Source organism: Anguilla rostrata, chromosome 1, assembly GCF_018555375.3.
Source record: "Anguilla rostrata isolate EN2019 chromosome 1, ASM1855537v3, whole genome shotgun sequence".
In the NCBI taxonomy this organism is placed as follows: Eukaryota; Metazoa; Chordata; class Actinopteri; order Anguilliformes; family Anguillidae; genus Anguilla; species Anguilla rostrata.
The window spans coordinates 19,213,597-19,237,520 of record NC_057933.1 but is presented as its reverse complement, the minus strand read 5'-3'; the positions used below and the strand labels follow the sequence as shown (position 1 = coordinate 19,237,520).

Sequence of the window (23,924 nt, the reverse complement as noted above, 5' to 3'; positions counted from 1 at the left end):
AGGCTCATTGCATGCATAGCATGTCCCAGGTGTAAAATACAACAGGTTGAAATTCTGATCGGTCTTTATCAGTTGTTATTTTTCAATGCACGTCCATGCATTTAAGGATTATCGCATTGTCCCTTGACAAGCAAGGAGCCCTCTATAGCCAGTTTCTTAATATAGTTTGAGATTTCCAAAATGGCACTGTTGTGCTTCTCTGTTTATGGGTCTTTGGAATTAACAAAGAGGGATGACTAACAAAAATTCCCATATACCAAATAATTGGTGGGGAAGGGTGGGCAAAATCCAACAGGGTTAAACACACTTTCGCTCTGTTCCAGTAATGTTTACCAAGATTATGTTAGCTTTAGCTAACTACTTATTGTTTATGGTGCCTGATGTTTTGGGGCATAACAATTACAGTAGGGCTTTAACCAATTAAATGTTGAACATTTTTCTCTTTTCTACTACAGCCAACAATAGGACTGAGTGAGACCTACTTAGCTGTAGTGTCACCCAGCAAAAACCCAGTCTGTCTCATTGTGTGAAAGTGACCTGAGCCTTTGGTCAGTTGGGTGCCTGCCAGTGTGAAATTTTACACAAAATTGTGAGACTGGGTCTTCACCCATCTTCCTGCATTTTGTAAACTGAGAAGCAGAAGTGAACGTGTCAGCCCTTTATGATTTACTTAAGAAACTAGTGGATCTACACCATGATTCATGTATGACGTCAATGACTTCCACCCTTTGAGTTTAAAATAAGCATGATTTCATTTCCCAATTCTGGCCTGTGTGAATTGTCTGATAAGCAAGGTGAGGCTATAGAGCATCAGAAAAAAAATCAGATGACATGAACATTCACGTAAGAGCTCTTTCAGTAGGAAGATAAGCTGATATGCATTGTACTACACCCCAGAATTCTTTACTCTGTCATGCACACTGTACAGTCGGCAGCCTGAATAGTTAGAAAATAGGTTCCACGTTATTCCATATTGAGAAATTATATACTGATTCTGCTTTCCTAGCCCCGGTCTCAAAGCTCTTCAGTTAGTGTCTTACTCATTATACTGTATCTTAAGTACCTCAGCTTACAGAAAGGTCATGTTTCCACATAAAAATACATGTAAAGATCATTTTATTTTGATCGTAGACCATCATGACTGTGTTCAAAATTAATCCAGATACTTTCACACGTTAAATTGAAGAGGCAACTTCTTTAAAGCTCACAAGTTTTTTTTAAATGTTTTATTTTTTTTTAAACAATGTCATAAATTGTGACAAAGTCCATCTGGCAATGTACATCTTAACAGGTTTTAAACAGAGTTTAAAAGGAGAAAAAAATATGTAACTCTTGTACACAGGAAAAGCTTTCCTTACAGCATGCAGAGAAAAGGAGGAGGCATCAACACTTTCAAATTGCCTTTCTTATGCTAAATCCTTATATGTTCAAGGCCCAGATGCAGGAAATGAGGTCCTGCATAAAATGTACTGCCTTGATAAACATTGTAGTTCCCATGAAAAATGTCTACAAAAATCACTACGAGGATTTATTGCACAGATGAATCTGCAGTGGTGTTCGTTTATGGTAAAATAGACCTGGCGTGATAAAATACTGCAAACATCTCAGAACACATTTGTGGTGAGCTCACAGGAGCGCTCAGGTAAAATTAACTTCTCACACAGTGCTAGGAAGACCTTTTTAGGTCAGAGTCTACATCACTCAAATGGGCTTTGGTGACGGAGGTGAGACAGGGAGGACGACCGCATGGTGGAAGAGTGATATGCTTCAAACTGAATCAGAGGAAGTACAACCTGTGGCACCAGGAAGGAGGAGAGTCAAATATAAACCAGATGGTTTTCATTCTCGCGTGCTTGTTTTTCCCCAGAAACCTCAAGTCACTGTTTCCACCTGGGCTGAAGTGGTCTTCTCTAAGTTCTTCCTTATTTAGTCAGTCTCTGATTGAGCTCACGTAGATATCGGCGTCAAACGACCACACAGTGTAGGCATGGTGATTTAAACAAAGTGTATTTAAGGCAGAAAAATTCCATATTGATGTGTGTCAGGGGAACTGGGTTTGCATATTGAAATGGGAGTTACAGTGTAATGTCCATGTTATAATGTCTAATTATCTCTAAAGAGTAAAATAATTAAATGCAAATGTATAGGTTTAGTCCCCATGACTTATACGGCCACATTTTTCTCATTCTAAGGTGCAAATCCATTCCAAATAGTAATTCTGCCTTAATTTATAATCGTTTTAGGCATTGGCCCCCAGTGTGACACAGAATCTAAACTGTACACTTCACATTGTGTTAAATCTGAATATTGGGGCCTTCTGATTGGAAATTCCTGATCTGAAAACAGATCTACTTAAAAGGAATTGTTCCTTAATTTTGTCTCTGTCCCAAGTCAGTCTTTTCAGTCATTCAGTCTCTCGTCACTTCGTTGGGGGCGGGCAATGTTGGGAACCACAAGCAGCACGATGTACTGTACCGAGTGGATTGGTTCTCCTGGTTCTTTGGCCCCTTGGGAATGGTGCTGATGCAGCAAGGCTTGGAGCAGCTGCACTTCTGAAACCAGGCCATTTGTTGGAAGGTCCTTTCGTTGCCTGGCTAGTTGTTGAGCGCATGCCAAGGGACAGGACTAAAGAAGGGGTGACACTTAATGTCGATCACACCACCTCCCCCGGAACCCAAGCGGTAGCCAGCATCAAACTGCAGAAGCTGTGGGACACATAAGAAGTGTGTCAGACGCCATCGTGTTGTGTGGGTGGTCTTTATCACCACAAATGTATGCAGAAATTATGGGCGGAGCCCTGAGTGAAAACAATGATGCAACCAGGGCTTGGGTAGCACTCAGCCCTGAAATGGCAGTTAGCGAGCATACTGTAGTTTTGCATTAAAATAGTAAAGTGTATCTAATGATGTGACATTGTTTTTGTAACCCTCCTGTGCTCCACATTTAAATAATGAAAAAAGATTGGTGTTGAGTTCAGATGAGCCTGAAGTCATAAAATGACAATCTCTAAATACAATCCTCTCTATGCTCTGTTCTTTTTACAGATGAAGTACACACAGGAAATGCTATCATATTAGATCCAGCAAGTTAAAAGGGAATCCTCTTCTCCCTCTTAAGATTTAACCCACTTGATAAACACTCTAAACAATCAAAAACGTATGACAGTTAGATCCTGTATTTCAAACTCAAGAGCTTTGCTGGAGGGGCCCTTTGTGGGTTTCCATGTGAAAGGAGCAGACTTTATGACTGCATTCAGACCAGCAGAGGGTGCCAGACTCACCTCAGTGAGTAGGGAGGCTGATGCAGTGCTGAGGTCATCTGGAATGAGGAGTTGGGTGTGAGGGAGGACTCCTGCAGGATGGCACTGCCAGAGGGGCTAGAGAAAAAGGGAAGTAAGGATATATTATTTTATTATTCCCATACAAATTTCTCTCCTTTATAACAACAGTAGTATGGTCAAGGTGGCTCTTTTTTTGTTCTAATTTCAATGAGTTTTTTTACTTTAATCAACTGCATTATGCTGATTTTTTTGGTGAGTCATTTCGAGAACTGTGGATACAATCTGGCACATATACCTGATATGTGACTCTGGGTTTTCCTAAGGTGCATTTGGAATGTCTAAAGCAGTGGTTCTCAACTCGGGCCAGAAAGGGCCGGTGTGGGTGCAGGCTTTTGTTCCAACCAAGCAGTTACACACCTGATTCTACTAATCAACCTTTGGAGTCTTTACTAAGGACCTTGATTAGTAGAATCAGGTGTGTAACTGCTTGGTTGGAACAAAAGCCTGCACCCACACCGGCCCTTTCTGGCCCGAGCTGAGAACCACTGGTCTGAAGCGTTAATTTGAAGTCCTGCCCAAGCCAATATTCCCCAGAAGAAATACATTTTAAAAAATGTAAGGAAAAAGCATATGCAATCATTGTGCATTTCACTTCATGGTTCTTTAAACATTAAAAACAACACTTGGAGGTTTGTGGTCTTGTGGTCTTCTGCTCTGAAATTGATTTTTTATTTATTTATTCTTTTTCAGGACAGATGTAGAAGAAGAAAAATAAGCAAGGCACTTTCAATGAACAAGTTTTTGTTCCAGGTCAAATCTCACAAAACATACTTCATTTTGTGTGAAAAGACAAAATAAAACCTACCTAACAATGCATAGTGCAAACAAAAAACATGATGTGGTTAGCTTTTTGACAGTAAAAAAGGGGAAGCAAAGACATGCATTATATAATTGTAGTCAAAGGAATTCAGAATGTTTGTTTACCATTCCAGTCAGGAGTTCATACAGCAGTGCTCCCAGACTCCACCAATCACAAGCTTCAGTGAGTTCTGACACACCTCCCACTTCTGCTTATGGACAAAACAAATTGGGTTATATATCTGTTATCTAACTAGCATAAAATGTAAGGGCACTTCCTTGCTAAATGACAGCATATTTAGAGTTCATATTTAGAGCTTTGCTAGTACATTCCATGGACCAAAAATATTTTGTGAATGACAATGGTAAGATTTTGTTTTCATCGGCACTAGTCTGAAACAAAACTAATTTCGCATTTATAATGTATTAGATGTTGTTTTCACTATATCTGAACAAAAAAAATGTGATAACACTTTTTGTAACACACATATATCAGATTTAACACCTGATGGTGTCACTTCAATCACATCATAAGTGAAAGAACTGATTTTGGAATAGATGTTTTATGTGTTAGTATCAGAACAGGACATCTCAAGTTGTGATGGCTCTCCAATATCAAATGTACAATACATTCAGCCACCAGAGGGAGCTGTTCTTGTAGGAATAAGTCTTCTAATGTGCGAAAGATGACTTCACCTGGGGCACAGTACATTTGCTCCATGGCTTTGGTACTGATCTCATTCTGCACTTCAGTCCACTGACCAAAATATGTCAGACAGGCCTTTCCTGTTTAAAGCATTGAAACAAATGTTTTAGTCAGACAGTAAGGATGGCTACTAGGCAAGAATCAAATGTTCAGGTCTCAGGACTATCTGAACTTTGATTCAAAAACAGCAGACATTGCAATGGAGCGGTAAATCACAGAGAAAAAGAGAATCACGGTGATGGATGTTGTAAGTAACTGACCGTTGCTGTCTAGCAGGATGTTCTTAGGGTTGAGGTCCCGACACAAAATGCCCTGCTGGTGCAGGCTCTCCAGGCTCAGCAGTATCTGGGCGCCCCACAGTCGCACCTGTCCTTCGGGGAGCCCCCAGCAGCCCAGCCTGGCCCTGTCTGTGGGCTTCCTGGATGGAAACCGAGGCAGGAGGCACCAGCCGTTCACCTCGATGGACTCACACTGGAGGGAAGCGGGCACCGTGGCGGCTGTGTGCGGATCCTGCCGAGGCACCCCTTTCTGCTTGCCCGAGGGGCTCAGCACCTCCCACACCTCCTCCTCAGACCTTCTGTTCCTGGTAGCATGTGCCTTGAGGACCCCTGCCCCCGTGGCATCCGGGGACATGCCTGCAGGGGTCCCCTGCTGGAGTTCCATGGGGCGACAAAGAGGGACGGCGAGTGACTGAGAGTTCCCTGAAGGTGTCCCCGTCACACTCTCTGCATGACTAGCGCAGAGCGTGAGAGCTGTTACAGACGGTGACCTTTCGGCTGTCACCATGGCGTCTAAATTGCCCTTTGTCTTCTCATCGGTTTCCCTTCCCGCCAACCCCCCTCCCTTTCGGATTTTGTGCATGGTGAGAACCAGGCCTGTTGTACTGTCCATGTTTTCATTCATGCTGCAGTCAATTCCCTCAGTGGCGTTTTCTGCCTCCACACCAATATCCCGGATTTGGTTGCTGAAAGGTAAGTGCAGTGTTGCGGGAGCAGTGCAGCTCTTCCCCGAATGTAAGCTAATGACTTGACTCAAGTCCTTCTCCACACCTGCGTTGGCTGCTAAGGACTGAGTCATTTGAGGTACTCTGTTGACTCCCACTATGCCAGAGCATGGATTAGTGGATAACTCAGTGTTGAAACCCCCACAGTCCCGAGGTGGAGCAGCATTGTTCCACTTCCGCTCAACGTCAGAATCCAAGTTGGACTCGGCTTCCTTGACTTCCTGTGCCGAGGCAGCCCTCGCATGGTTTGGAGTCCTATGGCCGTCTCTAGTGTAGCAGCATTGAGGTTGATGATGTGGGTTTTCCTGAGTTTCAGAAAGAGTGTTAGTGCTGAGTGGTGCATCCGCGGAGGGTGGGTTGTCTGAGCCCAGCTGTCCGAGGTCCTCGGCTGGCTCCGATCCGAGGTGCTGGGGTCCGGCCCTGGCGCTGTACAGGCAGCCCGTCTCCTCACAGTACGCGTGCGTCCGGCAGCTCTCCAGGCGACGCTGAGCCTCGTCCCAGGATGCCGGGGAGTCGGTGTCTGGGCTCTCCGCGTGGTCCTGCCGCCCCTCTCCGTCCTCCGGCGGCGGTACCGCGGCCCTGCTGCCCCGGTGGCTCTGCTGGTAGTCCAGACTGATGGTGGGAGCGGTGTAGCTGGTCTTCAGACGGATCTTCCTGTGGTTGGGGCTGCAGCATTCAGGGTGCTCTTTCACCTTGTCATTTCTAGACTTGTGTAGTTTGGAGAAGAGCCGTCCTCCTGAAAAAACAAACAAACAAACAAAACAGATACTTCAGCAGGTATCCGGTTTTAGCATAGTAAGGTGATGGTGCTTGTAAGAATATGTATGTGCTGTCATTGCATGCTATTAAACAATTTCTACTACCAGACATGCATAGTTAGGCTACATAGTTACAGCCTCAAAATGGTCACAAAATGTGTTGCATCATTATACCAGTTAAAATATCACATTTTTGAATTAATATCAAGTTAGACAAGGTTATTAGGTTAGATTTAGTATCATTTGTGATGCAAAAGGTCACGTTTTTACACAGGAGCATCTTTTCTGTTTCGTTGCTCAAAATGGCTACCAAGCACAATCCCACAGGCTGCGCAGCAGGGAGGGTAAGTGCGGTACACCCAGCTGTGTCTCACCTTGAACGTGCTCCAGATGCAGGTACACTGTATCCTCACTCACATAGTACCTCAGGAGCTTCACCATGAAGGGCACTCCCTGGGGAATGATGGTGGGCTGGTCCCGGCTCTCCCAGCTCGACTTGGGCAAGCTCTGTAGAGCGCAGCACCACAACACTAACTTCTAAGTACCAAAAAACCTTCCCTAAAGGCATAATGCTCCCCCTAAATGAGTACATCGTCAATATTGTAGACCTAGTACACGCTACAGTTCTTGAGAATTTTGTGGGTACATCATTTTTACATTCACATTTTTTGATTTGTGGCTGTCCTCCAAGTGCTTTTACCTCATTTTGATCACAATGCCTGCAAACATGAATTAATATAAATTTTGCTGCTAAAACAGAAGCAAACCTTAATTTTCCGTTCCCACTATAGTTTCTTGTATCATGTCAGGAATAAGGCTTGGTCTATGCTTGCTCACATGTGCTATAATGTATCCCTCTGGTTACCAGACAGAAAGCGCATCTGCCAGGAGAAGGTCAGAACTGAAAGCTTTTAGCCGGATCAATCGCGAAAGATTCCGGGGGACTGGGCGCAACCTAAGTGCTTTTCCATCGACAAGATCCCCACTCAGTTTTTGGCAAGGCTCCAGGTGGCACTGCACCGCAGTAACATCTACATTGTGCTTTTTTCGGCTGGAGGGCTGCAGTACCTCGCTGTCTGCCCATGTCCACTCAATAAAAGCAAGCCATCTCTCTCTCAGATGCCAGTGGATAGTGGAGGTAAATAGCTGCAGGGCGAATACTTACTTTGACAACAAATGTCTCCTTGGTAATCAGGTTTTGGACTGTGAGAACCTACAGCAAATCAAGGAAGAAAAGAGGTGTATGGTAAAGAAATAAAGGTGCAATGAAGGTTGATGATTACTAACCTGATGTCAATCATTCACTATCACAGCATTTAAAAAATGGTTACCCTTGTACTATGACAAACACCATTTGATTCTGGATGATTAGCAAATGTCACAGGATGGATTGGAACTCAGGTGACAAGCACATGTCATGCAATTAGGCTGTTGGGGGGGGCGGGGGGTTCACACACAACAGAAGGAACAGTAATATCATTGATTGCTGATAAAGATTTAAAAAGAGGATCTGCAAATTTTTATGTTTATCAAAATGCAAACGGATACTATACAGTGGAGAGTGAGGGAAAAGAGACCTTGTGTCTTTTATAGGAAGTGAAAGACAAAAGGGAGTTTTGGTTCTGTTTCATACTCTGACTGTTGAGATCCTATTTTCTCTTAAACCAGTTTGGCAGGACAGCAGGACAGATGGCATATAACTTATTCCATATGCTATAAAAGCACAAGTGAGGACTAAGCACCATAACATACAATACAATGGTATGAGAGTAGCTTTTAAAACATTCTTAGAGATCAAAATTGTTAGTACAGTACACTCTACACAGCCACACGAATACAACACAATGACAGCATTCACTTGTTTACCTTATCAATGACCCCAATGACTTTACACATCTTGAGATCCTCCACTGGTGAGCTGAGGTTTCTAATTGGCCGAAATCTCAGGCTGCTGTAACCCTGGTGATCAAATCAAGGTCAGAAAGAGACAGAGAGAGAGTGAAAGAGAGAGAGAGAGAGAGAGAGAGAGAGAGAGAGAGAGAGAATACACAGATTTATAAAACAATGTGTTAGTTAAAACAATCTTAGATAAAACAAGAAGATAAAATGTAGAGAACATCTGCAGATTACCTAACTGCACTATGAACTAGCCCAGGGTGATCTAGTAGCCTAGAAATAATCAAATCCTTCCCGTTGGTAAGATATGACTCGTTCTCCGTCAGCGTGCCTGACAGCAGTGGGGGCTGGGATGGCTGTGCGGCAGTGGCTGTACTCTGGAGAGCTATGGGCGGTACAGACCAGTTTAAGTGGAGGAGGCCTGGCACAGACCTTGCCAGAAGGAGATGATGCAAGAAGAGACTTAATGATCCGATTGTAATGTCTCCTCACAGACTAACTGCTCAAAGGTATGGATGTACATTACCATGTAGCAACGGGGTTTAAAGACCCATCAGCAAACAAGCACTCTGATTGGTGGTCAATTAGCCAGTCAAAGGGCAAAAAAATAAATGAATCTATGTATAGACAAATCACAGACTCAAATGCTCATTACAGGAGTCACAGGGTGATATAGCTCATACATGCAAGTCGCAGACAGATAAAATTAATTTTGTCAGACTGACAGAAGGACCCAGTTTTTTGTGTTCACAAGTAAAATGCAGATGCATTTTAAACATATTATCATCTAGATCCACACTATGCCTATTAGTTTGAATCAGCCCTCTTTGCAAAATAAATAAATAAAACTGGTGTGACACAATATTCATTGCATAGATCACAGACTCACATGACTCATTGCTAACATTAGTCAGAATGACATACAGTAGCCCATACACACGAGTCACAGAGTGACACAGCTCATTGTGTTCAAAGGCTATGCGGCAGCTTATGCTGGACCTTGACCATGCACTTAAGAGACACTGCATGGCATTCAGATTGTTTAAAACTTGGTTTGGCACAAGGGAACAAATGCATAGTTTCAAACTCATCAGCTTCACCTGAAATTCATGCTAAATGTATTTAACTTTGACTCTCCACTTACTCCAATATAGCATTGTCTAACTGATGAGTGTCCTGTCCTCTGGGGAAATCTATTACATGTTCTTATTTGGAAACCAAACACATGCCCGAAAACCACCCAGACAAATTTTTTAAAAGCAGAAAAATGGGATACCTCTGATAGAGAAGTTCCACTTCCCAGAGTGCCCTGCAGGTGAGAGTTGAAGATCTCCTCTGCTCTCTTCAGATATTGGGTGGTCTTCCGCTTCACTGCTTCTCGTCGTTCCTTGTTTGGATCTACTGCAAGCGAGAGAGCACAGTGTTGCACACAATGGTAAAAATGCCCATAGTCAGTCATACCTCCAGGCCATTTGCTATGCATGACTCTCAAGTAGGACATTCAGATATGCATAAAGAATTTGTGTGTGTGTGTGTGTGTGTGTGTGTGTGTATACGGTATGTGTGGAGGAGTCATAAACAGAGTCAATCAAAACACAGTGTGCTGCTGAATAGTAGTAAAAGCCACAAATCACAGTTGAGAAGTTAGGAGCGGAGTTTACTAACATTGCTACCATAACTTATTTCTTTTGCAATTGCCATGAAACAGTTGCTTCCTTTTTTTAGAAAAATGAAAGCTATTTTATGCTGTAGTTTGTCACATATACTGTGCAAGAATAACTGAATTGTAATTTCACAGGCCATGTTTATACTCATTTCCAAAGTAATGGAATTTCTGGACCTCAGATTTATTTAGGATATACTCAGCCTGAATATAGAGGATTCCTCTTCCCTGGGGCTGCCAGCACAGACTTGTGCAGGCCTTTAAAAAAAGCATATTGTCTTTTCTTCCATGTTTATAGGCCAGGGAGAAAGGGATTTGAATATGGTGTGTTTCTACAGAGCAGACACGTTTTTTTCTGTCAAAAATAAAAATGCTTAAGTCAGCATACCCTCCAAAGAATCCAAAAAGATGCCTCTGGTCTGGTTTGGCTGTCTCTGTTGTACTCCTTCCCTAAACTGAAATGACCAACCATAGCCAATACCTTGTACCCCATTCAGGAGCAGATCCACCCCATTCTTGTAGTAGTTGAACGCTGCCTCGTAGTCCTCACTCACTTCCCGGTCCAGTGCCATGCGGATCTGCTTGGCTGCATCTACCAGGTAATCTCTTTTGGCCATGACTGGCCTGGTCCTGCCGGGCAGTTGCCTGGACGGGCCCAGAGCCTGAAAGGACCCGGGCGGCAGGGGTCTGTGCACTGCGGTTCCCCCAGGCCGAGCTGCATGTCCAGGGCACTCATGGCACTGCCAGCTTCTGCTGCTTCACCAGCATGCCCACTCTCAAAGCTTGCTCCCGCGAGAAATCTTCATCCTGCAGGCACATGAAATTAACTGTTCACAAATACACCTTGAATAATGTTTTTATTTTATTTTTTTAGTGCAGAGCCAGTAAGCATGAAGGAATCAATTTATATTCTATTCTTTTTCCAACATGAGGAAGGTTACCAACACTAGGATGCTATTAAATACAAACCCTTTAATTTGTTGTACCATGAATGCAACATAGATTAGAAAAAAAAAGCACTCAGACACTCTGCAAGCCACTGAAACGCCGATACTCGTTTCCAAGCTCTTTAGAACAAAATAAATCCTGCCTTTTTTACCTCTGTTCCCCGATTCTGCTGGCAACGAGATTCATCTCCACCGCATGCGCTGTCACTGATTACGCGCGTTCGTCGTCAAACCGATGGCGACAGTCCGTACGCGTGGGGGGAGTGACGACAGGCGCCCTGTGAATGGGAGAGAGAAGCACGCACGTTCAACGCTGAAACTGCACGGAGCTGGAGACGGAAAGCCGAGCCAATGAGAGCTAACCTCTCCGCGCCGTTAATGAACAAACCAAAAACGGAGGCTGCGGCGAGACGGGGGCTGGTGGAGATGACTCACTCCGCACTGCAGGTTCCACTATCTCCCCCTCACGCTGATAGGTTTGGAGAGTTTCCAGACACGCAGACCGGGATATTGCATGTGGGCTGATTGTTGCAGCGATGGCGACAGAATTCTCTTTGGCCTGAGTTACGACAGACTTAACACACGTCTGTGCGCATGGCCAGGAAGTGATCTGGATAACTGAGTCTCATTCAGCCACGTATTGGGGCTGTCAGTTGTCAGTCATATATTATTGATACTGTAAATCAAAGACTAGTCTGTAACATAGAAGGGCGGTTTGGTGTTGAAAATACAATGGAATCAAATATGCCAGTTACTTAGCACTGGATTTTTACTACTAAAATCACTACAACATAGTCAATAAGGAATAAAATTGTCCTTTGAAGAATCGGCTTTTTTGGATGCTTTTAAAAAAATGCCCAATTCTTTCGATTTCCAGTAGTGATTGTTACATCAGCATTAGGACATTCAGTTATATTCAGATATTCAGGTGACATTCTAAACTCATACTTGTGATCTTACACCTAAGGGGTTAAGTAAAAACAAATGAGATTACTTCTGTAACTATGTCATTTTATCATTCCAGGAGTAAATATGTCTTGGCCATGCCTGCACACCATGCCACAGGCTTCATTTCCTGGTTTCAAAACTGATCTCATGTGCATAAATATCTTCTCCAACACCTTCATAGAATCACATTGCAGGACATACGCCTAAGGTGTGCAAGCTTTTGGCACGTGGCAGACAAGAACAACACCCGACTAGGCTGGATTTGTTTTATTAATGTTGCATTTTTCTCACTAGTCTTATAAATTAGATAATCATACCAGTTAAGTAAAGAGTGCAAAAACAGCAAAACAGACACATCAGCCATGCAGAGGCGAAACAACCTCTTCAATATCATAAAACGCCCTGGTGTAATACACACCACCAGCAGCATGCTTCCAGGAACTGAGTAAGAAGATCACTGCTGCACTGCAGTACCTAGCACAGAATCCTCATATAAGTCAGTGCATCAACTGAACCAATCACATGTATAAGCTCAGAGCGGGAGGAAAAAGCCGGTTATGATGGAAAAGCAGTGAAAATGCCTGCATAAGTGAATCCCACCAGCTTGGAATTTATTAACATTTAGATGTTTGACACTCAGGAACACACCCCCATATCCACAGAACAAGCGAACAGAAAAGCATCTGCACTGCAATATCAGCCGATGCTAAACAGGCACATCTGCAGCTTCAGAGATTTGTCCAATCACGCTGCTTTTCAGCCCCCGGCTGCACTGCCCCCACTGAAATGGAGGCAGATGGGTGATGGTAGAAATGAAATGGAAGCGTCTGCCGTACCTTATCTGAGTTCTGCATGCCCCAGATGCACAGATCCAGCATCAGTCTGTGTCTTTGCAGCCTGCTCCAGCACAGATAATCTTAGAAATAGGAAGAGGCTTAGCACGGCTTTTTATTGGATACAGATGATGTCACCCCGCCCCCACCTCTCTCCCATCACCATCAGCCACATCCCTTCCATTTCCCCCTCCCATTCAGACGTCTACGCTGCTTAAAGAGACAGCGCTGTACTGTTTCCTTCTACATATTGTAAATATTTTGCATTTCAAAGCTTTAAATAGGGTTATCTTTTTGAAAGCACGTTTTTTTCTGGAGATCATTTAAAAAACAAAATGTTATTTCCCAAAATTCATGTACATTAACTGCAATTTGTACATTTAAAACACTATTAGATTATAGCTTGTTGCAATTCTGATATTTCATCAGTTTCACAACTAGCATAAATATTAAAATATTCTGTTTATAGAATAAATCTTATTTCTCATTGTGTATTTGACATTCCTGTGACAGCTCTTTACTGTAGAGTATATAACACTGTTTTACAACACATTGTAGCACCTGTATTTCAAAGTGTCTGACAACATTTTTGAATAGCCTGCACAAGATGAGAGCATGACATCATGGTAAAAGAATTATTAATGGGTAAGATGGTGATTTGTGAAGATGATGTCAGAGTGGTTAAGTGTGAGAGCTTCCAATAAGCCAATGCTTGTTTCCTCAGTACCAGCTGGAGTCAGCCCCTGACTTCAGGACAAAGAGAGCGGCTGTGTCTGTTTGCATTGTAGCATCTGGGGAGGATCTGATACCCCAGAGAGGGGACACCACCCCCTCCTCCCACCTCCCCAGTTTCTCTCAAACCCCTGTCTAAAATACAGAAAAGGTGTAAGTCCGTTTGCATTGAATCTCAGACTATGGGGCAGAAACCTGACACCACACAATAGCACAATAGAATTCAGCAAGTGCATCCCAACAGGAAGGGTTTGAATTAACACAGCCACGCGTGGTAATGCTTGCTTATAGTTTTATTTAGCGTGCCAGGGGCAGAAAAATGATTACGACAGATATAGCACTGATCTTTCATTGACATTTGGCTACAGGTAACCACATCAACCTACAGTGTAAAGCTTTTCTTGAAAATTACAATGACTTTTTTGTTTTAGTACTACGAAAACACTCAGGTGTGAGTATCCAGCCCTATTTTTCCTTGTTATATTTCACCTGGTAAGACACGTAATAGCCACTGTTGTACATATATAGCTTCTGATCAGTGGGGTTGTAGTCCAGGTAGTAGTATCTCTCCTGGAACTTCTCAAAGGGAATGTTGATGAAGCTCTCCTTGCCTGTGTTGGTGTTAAAGGTGTAGAAGATCTCCTCTGTGTTAATGTCCACTGAACGAAGAGCATACAGAACCCCACACACCATGAAAGCATTGGCCACCGAGGGTCTGAACAAACTGGTCTCCCACACCTGTTCCACCCCGAAGGTGGCTACATCTATTTTGGCAACGAGCATGATGCCCTTGGCCTGCTCTGTGCTGTATGTCACCCACAGTCCATTCTCATCAGCTGCAAAGTCAAAGTTCTGATTGGAAGAGCTGCTGTATGGGAATCGCAGGCTGGCCTGAGGAAGCACTCTGGACTCAAAGGTCATGGTGGTGAGGTTCAGTCTGCACATGCTGGCTGAACCATAGCACTGGTAATAAAAGTTGTTTCCATACACAATGTAATTATTGCCATACCCACGAAACCCATTATCAGGACGACTTACATATGCATGCGATTTAAATGTACTTCTTAAGATTAGTCTCTGGTAGTCAGTGTATAGGTTAATGTGGGTCATTATGGTGTCTGCCTGTCCTGAAAACCAATACATAGACTCAAGGCCTGGGAGTGGCTTAGAATCCTTCCCCCAGCCCCCATATTGGTAGGAGGTGCTCAAATGGGCATTCAGCTGGCTGATGATGGGTTTGCTGATGTTTTGGATTCCTCCATGTTTGCAGGACCCTGAAATGGGATTAATGATCTCAATTATATCCCACACAACAAATCTCAGTAAATAACATGAAACCACCTTTTCCATTTTAAATTGCGCTGGATAAGGAGAATATTCATGCAATGCAATAAATTACCAATCTCTGGACTAACAGCATTCTCGTCCAGCCTTTGGCAGTCCTCCAGCTTCTTCTGCAGTCTGGCGAACTGTACGCGGATCACCTCCAGGTTGCGCCTGTCATAGCCCTCCAGCTGATCCACGATGAGGGTCATATTCAGGATCTATGGAGGCAAATTCACAGCAGGCAGTCAGCCAGGACATAAATAAACTCAGTAATCAATATATGCACAGTATACTGCATTTCCGTTATGATGGAATATTGAAGCAAACAAAAGCTTGACTTAAAAATATCACTCTGGTCACTTTTAGTATGTGTTTGTGACACGTGAGACTGAACTGCTGTACCCATTTAAATACTGTGAGGACTGGGAAGGCTGTAAGTTTAGAGAGAGGGTGGTGCAAATGTGTGTGAGCGGGAGAAAGAAAAGAAAAAGGGGCAGAGATGCAGCAGTAGTGTTCTGGTTTTTTTGTTGGATGGAAGATAGCTAGCCTTCGGGAGAGTTTTAAAAGTGATAGATAAGCAGTGCTGTATTAAAAGTTAGAATAATAGCCTGTCCGTACTTTTCCAAGGAATAAACAGATTAAAGGCTGAATCCTTGTATCGCTGGCTGTTTCCAGATATTTGCTCATGCTACAGGAACACTGCAAAGATGAAGCACTTACCAACGACCTTACATGTTGATTATATTAGTCATTTACTCTATCTACTCAATCTATCTACTTTATCTATGTACTTAAACATACTATTTTGACAAGGTTAGTTACTTATTCAATCATTTACAATATAAACAGATACTCTTTAAAATTTGACAGCAAAAGATATGTCTTTTTTAAGACAAAGCATTTTGAGTACCAGTATGGTCGACTAGTACAATGGCATTTTATTTATTGATGGAGCTGAGAAACAAGGCTCTAAATTACAGCTTGCATTTAAAATATAAATTTGTGTTATTTTGTCCAAAACAAACAGGTTCAAATAATATTGTGTTTGACAAATTCCATAGCCCATCAATGACATGATCAGGATGATCCATCTAGACAGTGTTCAAACTCATTGCCAGGAGCCGTGTATGAGTTTCATTCCAACCATTATGCTGCCTTAATGAGTCAATACTCATTCAGCCATATGGTTAACTGCATTGAAGCACAGAATATAAGAAATTTATTTAGGCAATGCGGTCACATAGACGTGGGTCACATTGTGGACAAACCTGCATCCAATTCAGCAATATTTAATAATATATAATCAAGATCTGAGGCTGGAATGAAAACCTGCATACACACGGCCCTCCATGGCAACGAGTTTGACACCACTGATCTAGAGGAACACTTAGATGTTTTCAGATGACTGAATGCACTCAAAAATTTGACATGATGATTCTCATTGATTCAGATCAATGGGAGCTTTTCAGGCTACAGCACATAGTGTGTCCATATAGTGGTGCGGGGAGGACCTTTAAAGGTTTTGATGTTAATATGACAAAAGGTCTTGAGGTAGAAGAAGGACAACACTCTGCAAAGTAATGTTAAGGGACTGACTATTGTGTGGCTAGTCTACAGACAGAAAATAATTTAAAGCAGTGTAATTCATACTTTGATGTGTACCTTAAAGTACCTCAACTTTGATGTGTACTGCATACAGATAATATGTAATTATACATATTATTTATTTATTATTACCAAAGGTACATTTTTTAAAAATTAATTTTATTTGAACTGCCATCCGAATCCAAGATGATTCACATCCAGCCAGTGATCTGTCACAATATGCTGTTCACTACAGCCAGAGCCACCAGGATAGTCAGTCACACCGATTCCCACAGTGTGCTTACCTCAGTGTACAGGCTTTCAAACAAGGGTGAGGAGGAGTTGAGAGATGTGTTCAGCTGTGAGACAAGTGCTTCAAAAGCTTTAAGTTCAACCCTGAGCATCTCAAACTCCAGCTTAATGTACTTGTCAGTACCACTCTCTAGAAGGTCCACACGCAAAGTCAGGTTCTCCAGTTTCTCCAAACACACCACCAGCTTGCTTTTGTGGCTGACCAGCTGCAGGGGGTATAGAATTCAGAGGTAATATTATTAGTGCAATGCACAGCCTTTAGAGTGCAGTGTTTGTATTTCTTCCATTGCCTATTAAACCTGATGGAAGAATTTACTGTCCTTCTGTTTCAGCCTGCGTAGTTGTCTCTGTTCAGTGTGGCAGTCTGATTCAGCATGTCCCACCCAAGCACAGCTTCAATGTTCACCATTAAGAACCATGGGACATAAATGTTTCAGCTGGTCTATAAGTTCAACATCATAAATATTATCTATGAGAGATAAATAAGGTATTTACAAAATCAAAGGAATGGAGCATCTTTTATATTCGCAAGGCTGTCTTCAATGTGTGTTCATTGTAGACATCAAATTATTGCAAATATATAAAATGTGCACTCATGACACAACGTATCCCGGAACTAATTTATCCTGGAGGATGGCGTTTACTGTCGTATGGCCAATCAGTGATAAAGTAAATTCTAGTAAAAGCCTGTCTTAATAAACATTGTCTCATGATTAAGTTCTTTGAAATAATGACATGATTTTGTTTTAGTCTGTTTTTTGTGTCTATGTTTATCTTCTGTTCATTGTGTCTGATGTAACAAAACTTCTTGTGAAGCTGTAGTCTTTACATCTTTTATAGAAACCCGAGGAAATCGCACATTGGTTTTGGTTTGCAGCCATACCTTATTTATTTCGATCTCCATATCCAGCCTCAGTTCTTTTGAAATCTCTAGCATGAGCCCTAGCCGGTCGGCTGGGAAGGCAATGTCAGGCAGAAAAACTTTGCAGATGCACTTCCCAGTCTCATCTAGGGACGCAGTCACATTGCCAGAACCCCAGCCTTCCATGGGCTGTGGAGATATATGCATTTTTCTGATTTGCACAGCTGTAGTATCACGTTAGCAGAATTAAGCAAGTTTATGTAGAGAAACCCCTGTGCAGATTGTATGTTTATAAAGTGACCCTTACCGTCCAAGCAGATGTGGACCCAAGGAGCGAGAGCAGTAGCAGAACAGGAACCATTTTCCTTCAGTCTTATTTTTCCAAGTCTCTTCAGCTGACGCACTGCATGAACTTTTAAAGGTCTCCTGGCTGACCACATTTGTCACAGCTTACACTTTCTCATGTTTATTGCTATTCGTTTAATAGCGTCTTTGTTTGCTTTAAGATCATGATATTCTATGTTGTTTTTATGACCAACTATATCTGGAGAATTCTGTATCGCATTAATGGCATGGACACACAAATAATCGAGGGGTTATTACAACTGTTCAGCACACATAAATGTAATTCCATGTTTATGTATGAAATGAATATTTGATCAGGTGGTGTATTTTACACATGGCGTGGTTAAGATTTTCCCAGGGTTTGTAACCATAAAAATATTGATTGGCTTTCCTCATTGGCATCTATTTTATTTTATTTGCACACAAGGAGCATGCAGATAACCTAGGCGAGGGCGGCTCATTGTTCTCAGGCCTGTGCTCACCAGACCCTAAATTACCCAAATCCAACTGATGGATTAAGAGAACACCTGCCGCACACCTGACTGTTGTTTTATTTGAACCTGTGTTTTGTAGTTGTCCAATGACCATAATATGCACTTCTGTACGTCGTTTTGAATAAAAGCGTCTGTTAAATAAATGTAATGTAATGTAATGTATTAACCTTAGATTTTATGCGACATAAAACATCGGGAACTAGTGACTAATGTCAGAAAAGGTAATGTTGCCAATGTTATGTGCTCTATCTGTACAAATGGCTACAGAGTGTTTCGGAACTTTAGGTCCCTCAGGTATGAAGGCATACACAAGACGGGGAAAGTGGCCCACTTTCAAACTGGACCTCAATCTACTCAGATCTCTGGTGTTTGCATTTAGGGTAACCCAAGGTCTGTATTTTAAAGCACGCACTTGTGTTTTAGCCCACTTATGAATAATTGCATGGAAGATTTTGATCACAATACCTTCCCAACACCCATGTGGTCTTTTTCTGTAAAAAACTGACAGAATTTGTTCTCGAAAGGATCTGTAAAATTGATGATTGCCTTTTATTTTTGCAGTGATATTCTGTTAAGTTATCCTTGAGATTACCCAAGAAAAATACTTCTGTTCATTCAGAACTACTGCCACTTGTTGCTACAATTGCATGCATGTATTTCAGGCAGAATGTTTTGTGGTTTTGTAAACTAGGTCAAAAGCATCATGCATGTGCATGTTTTAAAGTCATATAAATCAACACATTGGCTGTTCTTTCAGCCACTTTTTAAAGTCATTTTTATTTTGGTGCAAGTCCTGTTCCAGCTTATTAGGGTATAGGATTATTTTTGATTTGACTATATAAAATCATAAGGCTTTGTGACAAGGTACATGATCCGAGCCTAACAGGCTCGGATCATGTACCATGTACGACTTACTGCGTGTATATCTCAATTTAGGTAATTTGGTGACTCCAGGTTTTAGCGTAACCCTGACACAGTTGTAAAAGAGGCTGGTTTGATTAAAATAAATTGACTGTGGATGTGGTGGGGGTCTGGTTTCATTATTGCCAATCAGATTGCCCCCTTTCTTTTCCTTAAAAACACTGTGTTAGCACCACAGCCAACTGCTAATTGTGCCATGGCCAGAGAGCAAGCGCATTATGAGAGGCGCCATTACAAGCCTCTGTACGAACCAATAATGTGATATCAAATCAAAGGTGAGACTGAATAGTTTTCATTTTCGTATTTATTTCCCCATCAAATAGTATATTTCTCATTCATATGCCAGTGCTAATAACTATAATAAATGGTTCCCATAGGGTAAGTAGTCCCAGACTGGGCAGGAGCAGGAGGCAGCTGGCCAACACCCCGTCCAGTTGGACTCTCCACTCTCCTGCTGCTGCTGCTTTTTCAACTTGGCAGGCATGGAGAGGAAAGGATAGTTACACTTGAATTAACTATAGCTTTATTGTTTCTTTTTGGGTTGTTTTTTTTTGCTGTCAATTTAAAGTGGAGTTGACCCCTTATGATTGTGCTCCCTGTAATGCCACCTCATATGGCCTCTCATTATGTATTCCATTTGACTGCAGTGACTGTTAAAACATATATTTACAACAACAACAACAACAAAAAACACAGTAAACTTACATGCATTTAACAAAGAGGCAAAGAACTTGCCTCCCACTTTTCCTTGTGTCTATATTCAAGTAGCTTACATTGATTAAGTCTTTACAGGAGCAATGCCTGGCTTGCATAACTGAGCACAGCTGGGATTTCAAATAGCCAAACAGAAATAAACTAAATTTCTTGTATCTGTGTTATGTGTTCATGATATGTGTTCATTGATATGAGCATGTTCAGAATGCCACCAAAATCGCACGATGCACCAGCATTTGAGTTAAAACTTGGTTTGGATAAATTTAAACTCAAACACATTGTTCAACACCAAACTTGCGCAGTGCAAAATGTTCCTATTGACACACCCAACCCAATTATTCTATTATTACTTACTTTTCTTAAATGGGTCTGGTTTCTATAATTTTTACAATTATCTGATGCTCACATGAAATGTTTGGCTGGTCTGTTGTGAGTTCCTGGTAAAATTTCTCACATAAATATTCCTGAGGTGTTTACTTAATCTTAGGGGAGAAAACAATTCCAGAACATAAATGTTGCTCACTGAAGAATTTATTTTTGTCAAGAAAAAGCCAGTTATTACAAGAACAGTACTTATGATGATGGTGCACACAAACTGTCTTGTCTAAACAGGCTCAAGAGATTTAGGAAGAAGATAGATTATAAGACATTTCACTGGTATAATTTCAAAGAAGATCATCATTGGATGAAACTGGATAAAATATTTAACCTTTCTACAGGTATACAGGTTTACAACCAATCTGAATAATTGATTTTCAGATCAGGAGTTGTGGTGCATTAACAGCTGTATGATTAAACCACACATGGTAGGACACATAATAGCCACTGTTGTACATATATAGCTTCTGATCAGTGGGGTTGTAGTCCAGGTAGTGGTATGTCTCCTGGAACTTCTCAAAGGGAATGCTGATGAAGCTCTCCTTGCCCGTGTTGGTGTCAAAGGTGTAGAAGATCTCTTCTGTGTTAATGTCTACTGAACGAGTAGCATGCAGAACCCCACACACCATGAAAGCATTGGCCACCGAGGGTCTGAACAAACTGGTCTCCCACACCTGTTCCACCTCAAAGGTGGTTACATTTATTTTGGCAACGAGCATGATGCCTTTGGCCTGCTCTGTGCTGTATGTCACCCACAGTCCATTCTCATCAGCTGCAAAGTCAAAGTTCTGATTGGGAGAACTGCTGTATGAGAATCGCAGGCTGGCCTGAGGAAGCACTCTGGACTCAAAGGTCATGGTGGTGAGGTTCAGTCTGCACATGCTGGCTGAACCATAGCACTGGTAATAAAAGTTGTTTCCATACACAATGTAATTATTGCCATACCCACGAAACCCATTATCAGGACGACTTACATATGCATGCGATTTAAATGTACTTCTTAAGATTAGTCTCTGGTAGTCAGTGTATAGGTTAATGTGGGTCATTATGGTGTCTGCCTGTCCTGAAAACCAATACATAGACTCAAGGCCTGGGAGTGGCTTAGAATCCTTCCCCCAGCCCCCATATTGGTAGGAGGTGCTCAAATGGGCATTCAGCTGGCTGATGATGGGTTTGCTGATTCTGGAGATACCTCCATGTTTGCAGGATCCTGCAAAAGGAAGAAGAAAGATCAGATAGTCTGGAAATAGAAAGGCACGGGTCTACTCAAAGGCATTTAACCCCTTCAGGGAGTTACCGATGTTGGGATTGAAGATCTCGTTGTATCTCCTCTCGCATTCTTCTAGTTTTAGCTGGAGTTTGACGTGCTCACGGCGGGTCACCAGTACGCGGTTTGTGTCAAAGCTTTCGAGCTGATTTAAGATGACAATCGTGGAGGAGATCTGAAGGGGAAAAGCACGACAGCATGTTTTTTCTTCCATGAAGACTTTCAACATGGGAGGCTGTGTCCATATACGGTACAAATGCCCCCCAGCTCTCTGTACTGTGATCTCATTTCCATCGGTTACCCTCCCTGCATACTCCCTGTTTAAATAAAGCAAAATAAATAAATTAAAGACATTTGATTGCAAATGGGGTGTTTGTGACTACAGTATGTCAATTATACTTTGTTATTATTATATTGACTGCATGCAGAAAGGACTAGAGAGTTGTCAATGTTGACATAGATTTCCAGGAGTTAATCATCAGTAATATTGGTAGCTTTCAGCAATAACATTTATTCATGACTAAGGTGAAATAAAGTCTCTATACTGAAAAAAAAAAAAAAACCTGCAAATAAACAACCATCCTGGGTAATGCATTGAGAGAATTTCTTTATTGTAAAGAGTCTTGAGCTCTGTTGAATATTTCGCTTACCTCTTGGCTTATGATCTTCAGTGATGAGGCTGAGACTTGGATGGATCCTTGCAGCTCTGTGATAAGAACCTTCACCTGTGCTATCTCAATCTTCAGCTCCTGTATGTGCAGCTCATTGTAGGAGTCTTTCTCCATCAGCTCAATTTGCACTGTCAGGTTGACGATCTTCTCCACATAGATTGCCAGCTTGCTTTCGTATGTTATAATCTATTGACAAGACAGAATCCCAGAATTCATGAACAATGATCTTTGTGTTTATGGAGAACACCATACTTTATAAAGACAAGAGGGAAGAATACAGTGTACAGAATACGTAAAGAGGATGGATAGCTAGTGCGCACCTGGCTTATCTCCAGCTCGAGCTTGCGTCTTATCTCGACAGTGGACTCCTCTACCACGACCAGTTGTCCCATTGGAAAGGTGGTGTTAGGCAGGAAGGCATCGCAGGCACACTGCTCAACATCTTCCACCGTCCCGTTCTTCTCGCTCTGGAGACCTAGAGGCTGAGTCAAGCCACAAGCACACCAATCTATACTCTTGCATTGCGTGTGGCTTAACTTGTCCGTCTGACATTCGGTCAACTGACCAGTAATGACATGTTCCCATTGAGTTTTGAATCAAAGGGGCGAGGGTCGGCAACCTGTGACTGTGTACCTGCTATAGGGTGATGGTGATAAGCGAAAGTAGTGTGAGCTGAATCTGCAGTGGTCTTACCCCCAAGGCTGAGGTGAGTCCCAGGAGAACAAAGAAGAGCAGGGTAGAAACCATCTTGGCTCAGGCTGTATGGATATAACTCTTTCCTCAGGCTCAGCCTTTTAAACCCTGTCTTATCTTGTGAATCATAGGCATCTGTCTCCTTCCCATGGTCTTTGTCACCTCTCTATGTGCCAGCCTGTCATGTGCAATCCCAATCAACAACTTTTAAACAACAGCTATCTTCAGCAATGATATTTTACTGATCTGCAAACTGGCTGAGACGGATTCATCTGTGGCCATTGAGTTTATTTTTATTGCATTTGAATGTGCTCTGTTGTAAAAATATACTCCATGTAATATTGCCTGGTTTCTAAAGATCTGAAACTGTATTATTTCCTCATTTGGTCACACCTGCTATGAACATACACAAGCATTACAGCTACAACCAAAAAGGTTTAAAACCTTAATGTATAAAAGCTTAACCAGTTTGATATTATTGAGTCTGCTTGAGTTCACAATTCTGGAGTAGTTGAATATAGTTGAACCAATGAAGTCATTCCAATCAAATATTTTACAGGCAGCATCCTCCAGGAACTGAATTGTATATCACTGATCCAAGGGAAATTGGAAACCCTTCTCACAAAATCCAGTCATCATACAAAGCGAATACATACACTTATTTTTCTAGTACATATTGTTCCTGTCTATTACAACAGAAAATGTCACATTTAAACAGCAAAGAAGAAAAACA

The 23,924-nt window shown here is 42.0% G+C and overlaps 3 protein-coding genes across 6 annotated transcripts; all 3 read right to left on the bottom strand.

Annotated features, from left to right (window-relative positions):
* Positions 1–1,402: 1,402 nt before the first annotated feature.
* Positions 1,403–13,004, bottom strand: rps6kl1 (ribosomal protein S6 kinase-like 1). 4 transcript variants are annotated; one of them, XM_064327847.1, is made up of 12 exons: positions 12,896–13,004; positions 11,264–11,389; positions 10,646–10,971; positions 9,778–9,902; positions 8,472–8,564; positions 7,771–7,818; positions 6,980–7,112; positions 5,105–6,583; positions 4,835–4,924; positions 4,265–4,347; positions 3,281–3,376; positions 1,403–2,705 (listed from the first exon to the last, which is right to left on the bottom strand). In XM_064327847.1, exons 3-12 carry the CDS (start codon positions 10,779–10,781, stop codon positions 2,595–2,597), a joined length of 2,394 nt encoding a protein of 797 aa, XP_064183917.1. In that variant the 5' UTR covers positions 10,782–10,971; positions 11,264–11,389; positions 12,896–13,004; the 3' UTR covers positions 1,403–2,594. The 4 variants fall into 4 exon arrangements, with proteins under 4 accessions (XP_064183917.1, XP_064183935.1, XP_064183926.1 ...); XM_064327865.1 differs by having other exon boundaries at positions 9,778–9,899; XM_064327856.1 differs by lacking the exon at positions 12,896–13,004 and adding an exon at positions 11,547–12,857.
* Positions 13,005–13,899: 895 nt separating this feature from the next.
* On the bottom strand, positions 13,900–18,101 carry olfm4.2 (olfactomedin 4, tandem duplicate 2). Its single transcript, XM_064327904.1, has 5 exons — positions 18,016–18,101; positions 17,730–17,897; positions 16,840–17,052; positions 15,024–15,168; positions 13,900–14,898 (listed from the first exon to the last, which is right to left on the bottom strand). The coding sequence occupies exons 1-5, from the start codon at positions 18,067–18,069 to the stop codon at positions 14,090–14,092; spliced, it is 1,389 nt and encodes a 462-aa protein (XP_064183974.1). The 5' UTR covers positions 18,070–18,101; the 3' UTR covers positions 13,900–14,089.
* A 2,601-nt stretch (positions 18,102–20,702) lies between these two features.
* olfm4.1 (olfactomedin 4, tandem duplicate 1) lies at positions 20,703–23,479 on the bottom strand. Its single transcript, XM_064312447.1, has 5 exons — positions 23,192–23,479; positions 22,819–22,980; positions 22,478–22,684; positions 21,858–22,002; positions 20,703–21,770 (listed from the first exon to the last, which is right to left on the bottom strand). The coding sequence occupies exons 1-5, from the start codon at positions 23,243–23,245 to the stop codon at positions 20,938–20,940; spliced, it is 1,401 nt and encodes a 466-aa protein (XP_064168517.1). The 5' UTR covers positions 23,246–23,479; the 3' UTR covers positions 20,703–20,937.
* Positions 23,480–23,924: the final 445 nt, after the last annotated feature.

Bases quoted from the DNA above. Each gene is read 5' to 3' on its own strand.
- olfm4.2 (XM_064327904.1), bottom strand. From the start codon at position 18,069: ATGGTTCCTGTTCTGCTACTGCTCTCGCTCCTTGGGTCCACATCTGCT. The intron at 17,053-17,729 runs GTATGGCTGCAA...TACCCCCTGCAG, and splicing joins TGGAGATCGAAATAAATAAG to CTGGTCAGCCACAAAAGCAA. The intron at 15,169-16,839 runs GTAAGCACACTG...TTGCCTCCATAG, and splicing joins TTGAAAGCCTGTACACTGAG to ATCCTGAATATGACCCTCAT.
- rps6kl1 (XM_064327847.1), bottom strand. From the start codon at position 10,781: ATGGCCAAAAGAGATTACCTGGTAGATGCAGCCAAGCAGATCCGCATG. The intron at 9,903-10,645 runs GTATTGGCTATG...TCTCGCTTGCAG, and splicing joins GCTCCTGAATGGGGTACAAG to TAGATCCAAACAAGGAACGA. The intron at 3,377-4,264 runs GTAAACAAACAT...CTTTTTCTCTAG, and splicing joins ATGAACTCCTGACTGGAATG to CCCCTCTGGCAGTGCCATCC.
- olfm4.1 (XM_064312447.1), bottom strand. From the start codon at position 23,245: ATGGTTTCTACCCTGCTCTTCTTTGTTCTCCTGGGACTCACCTCAGCC. The intron at 22,685-22,818 runs GTGCGCACTAGC...TCTTGTCAATAG, and splicing joins TCGAGCTGGAGATAAGCCAG to ATTATAACATACGAAAGCAA. The intron at 21,771-21,857 runs GTAACTCCCTGA...TTCCTTTTGCAG, and splicing joins GATCTTCAATCCCAACATCG to GATCCTGCAAACATGGAGGT.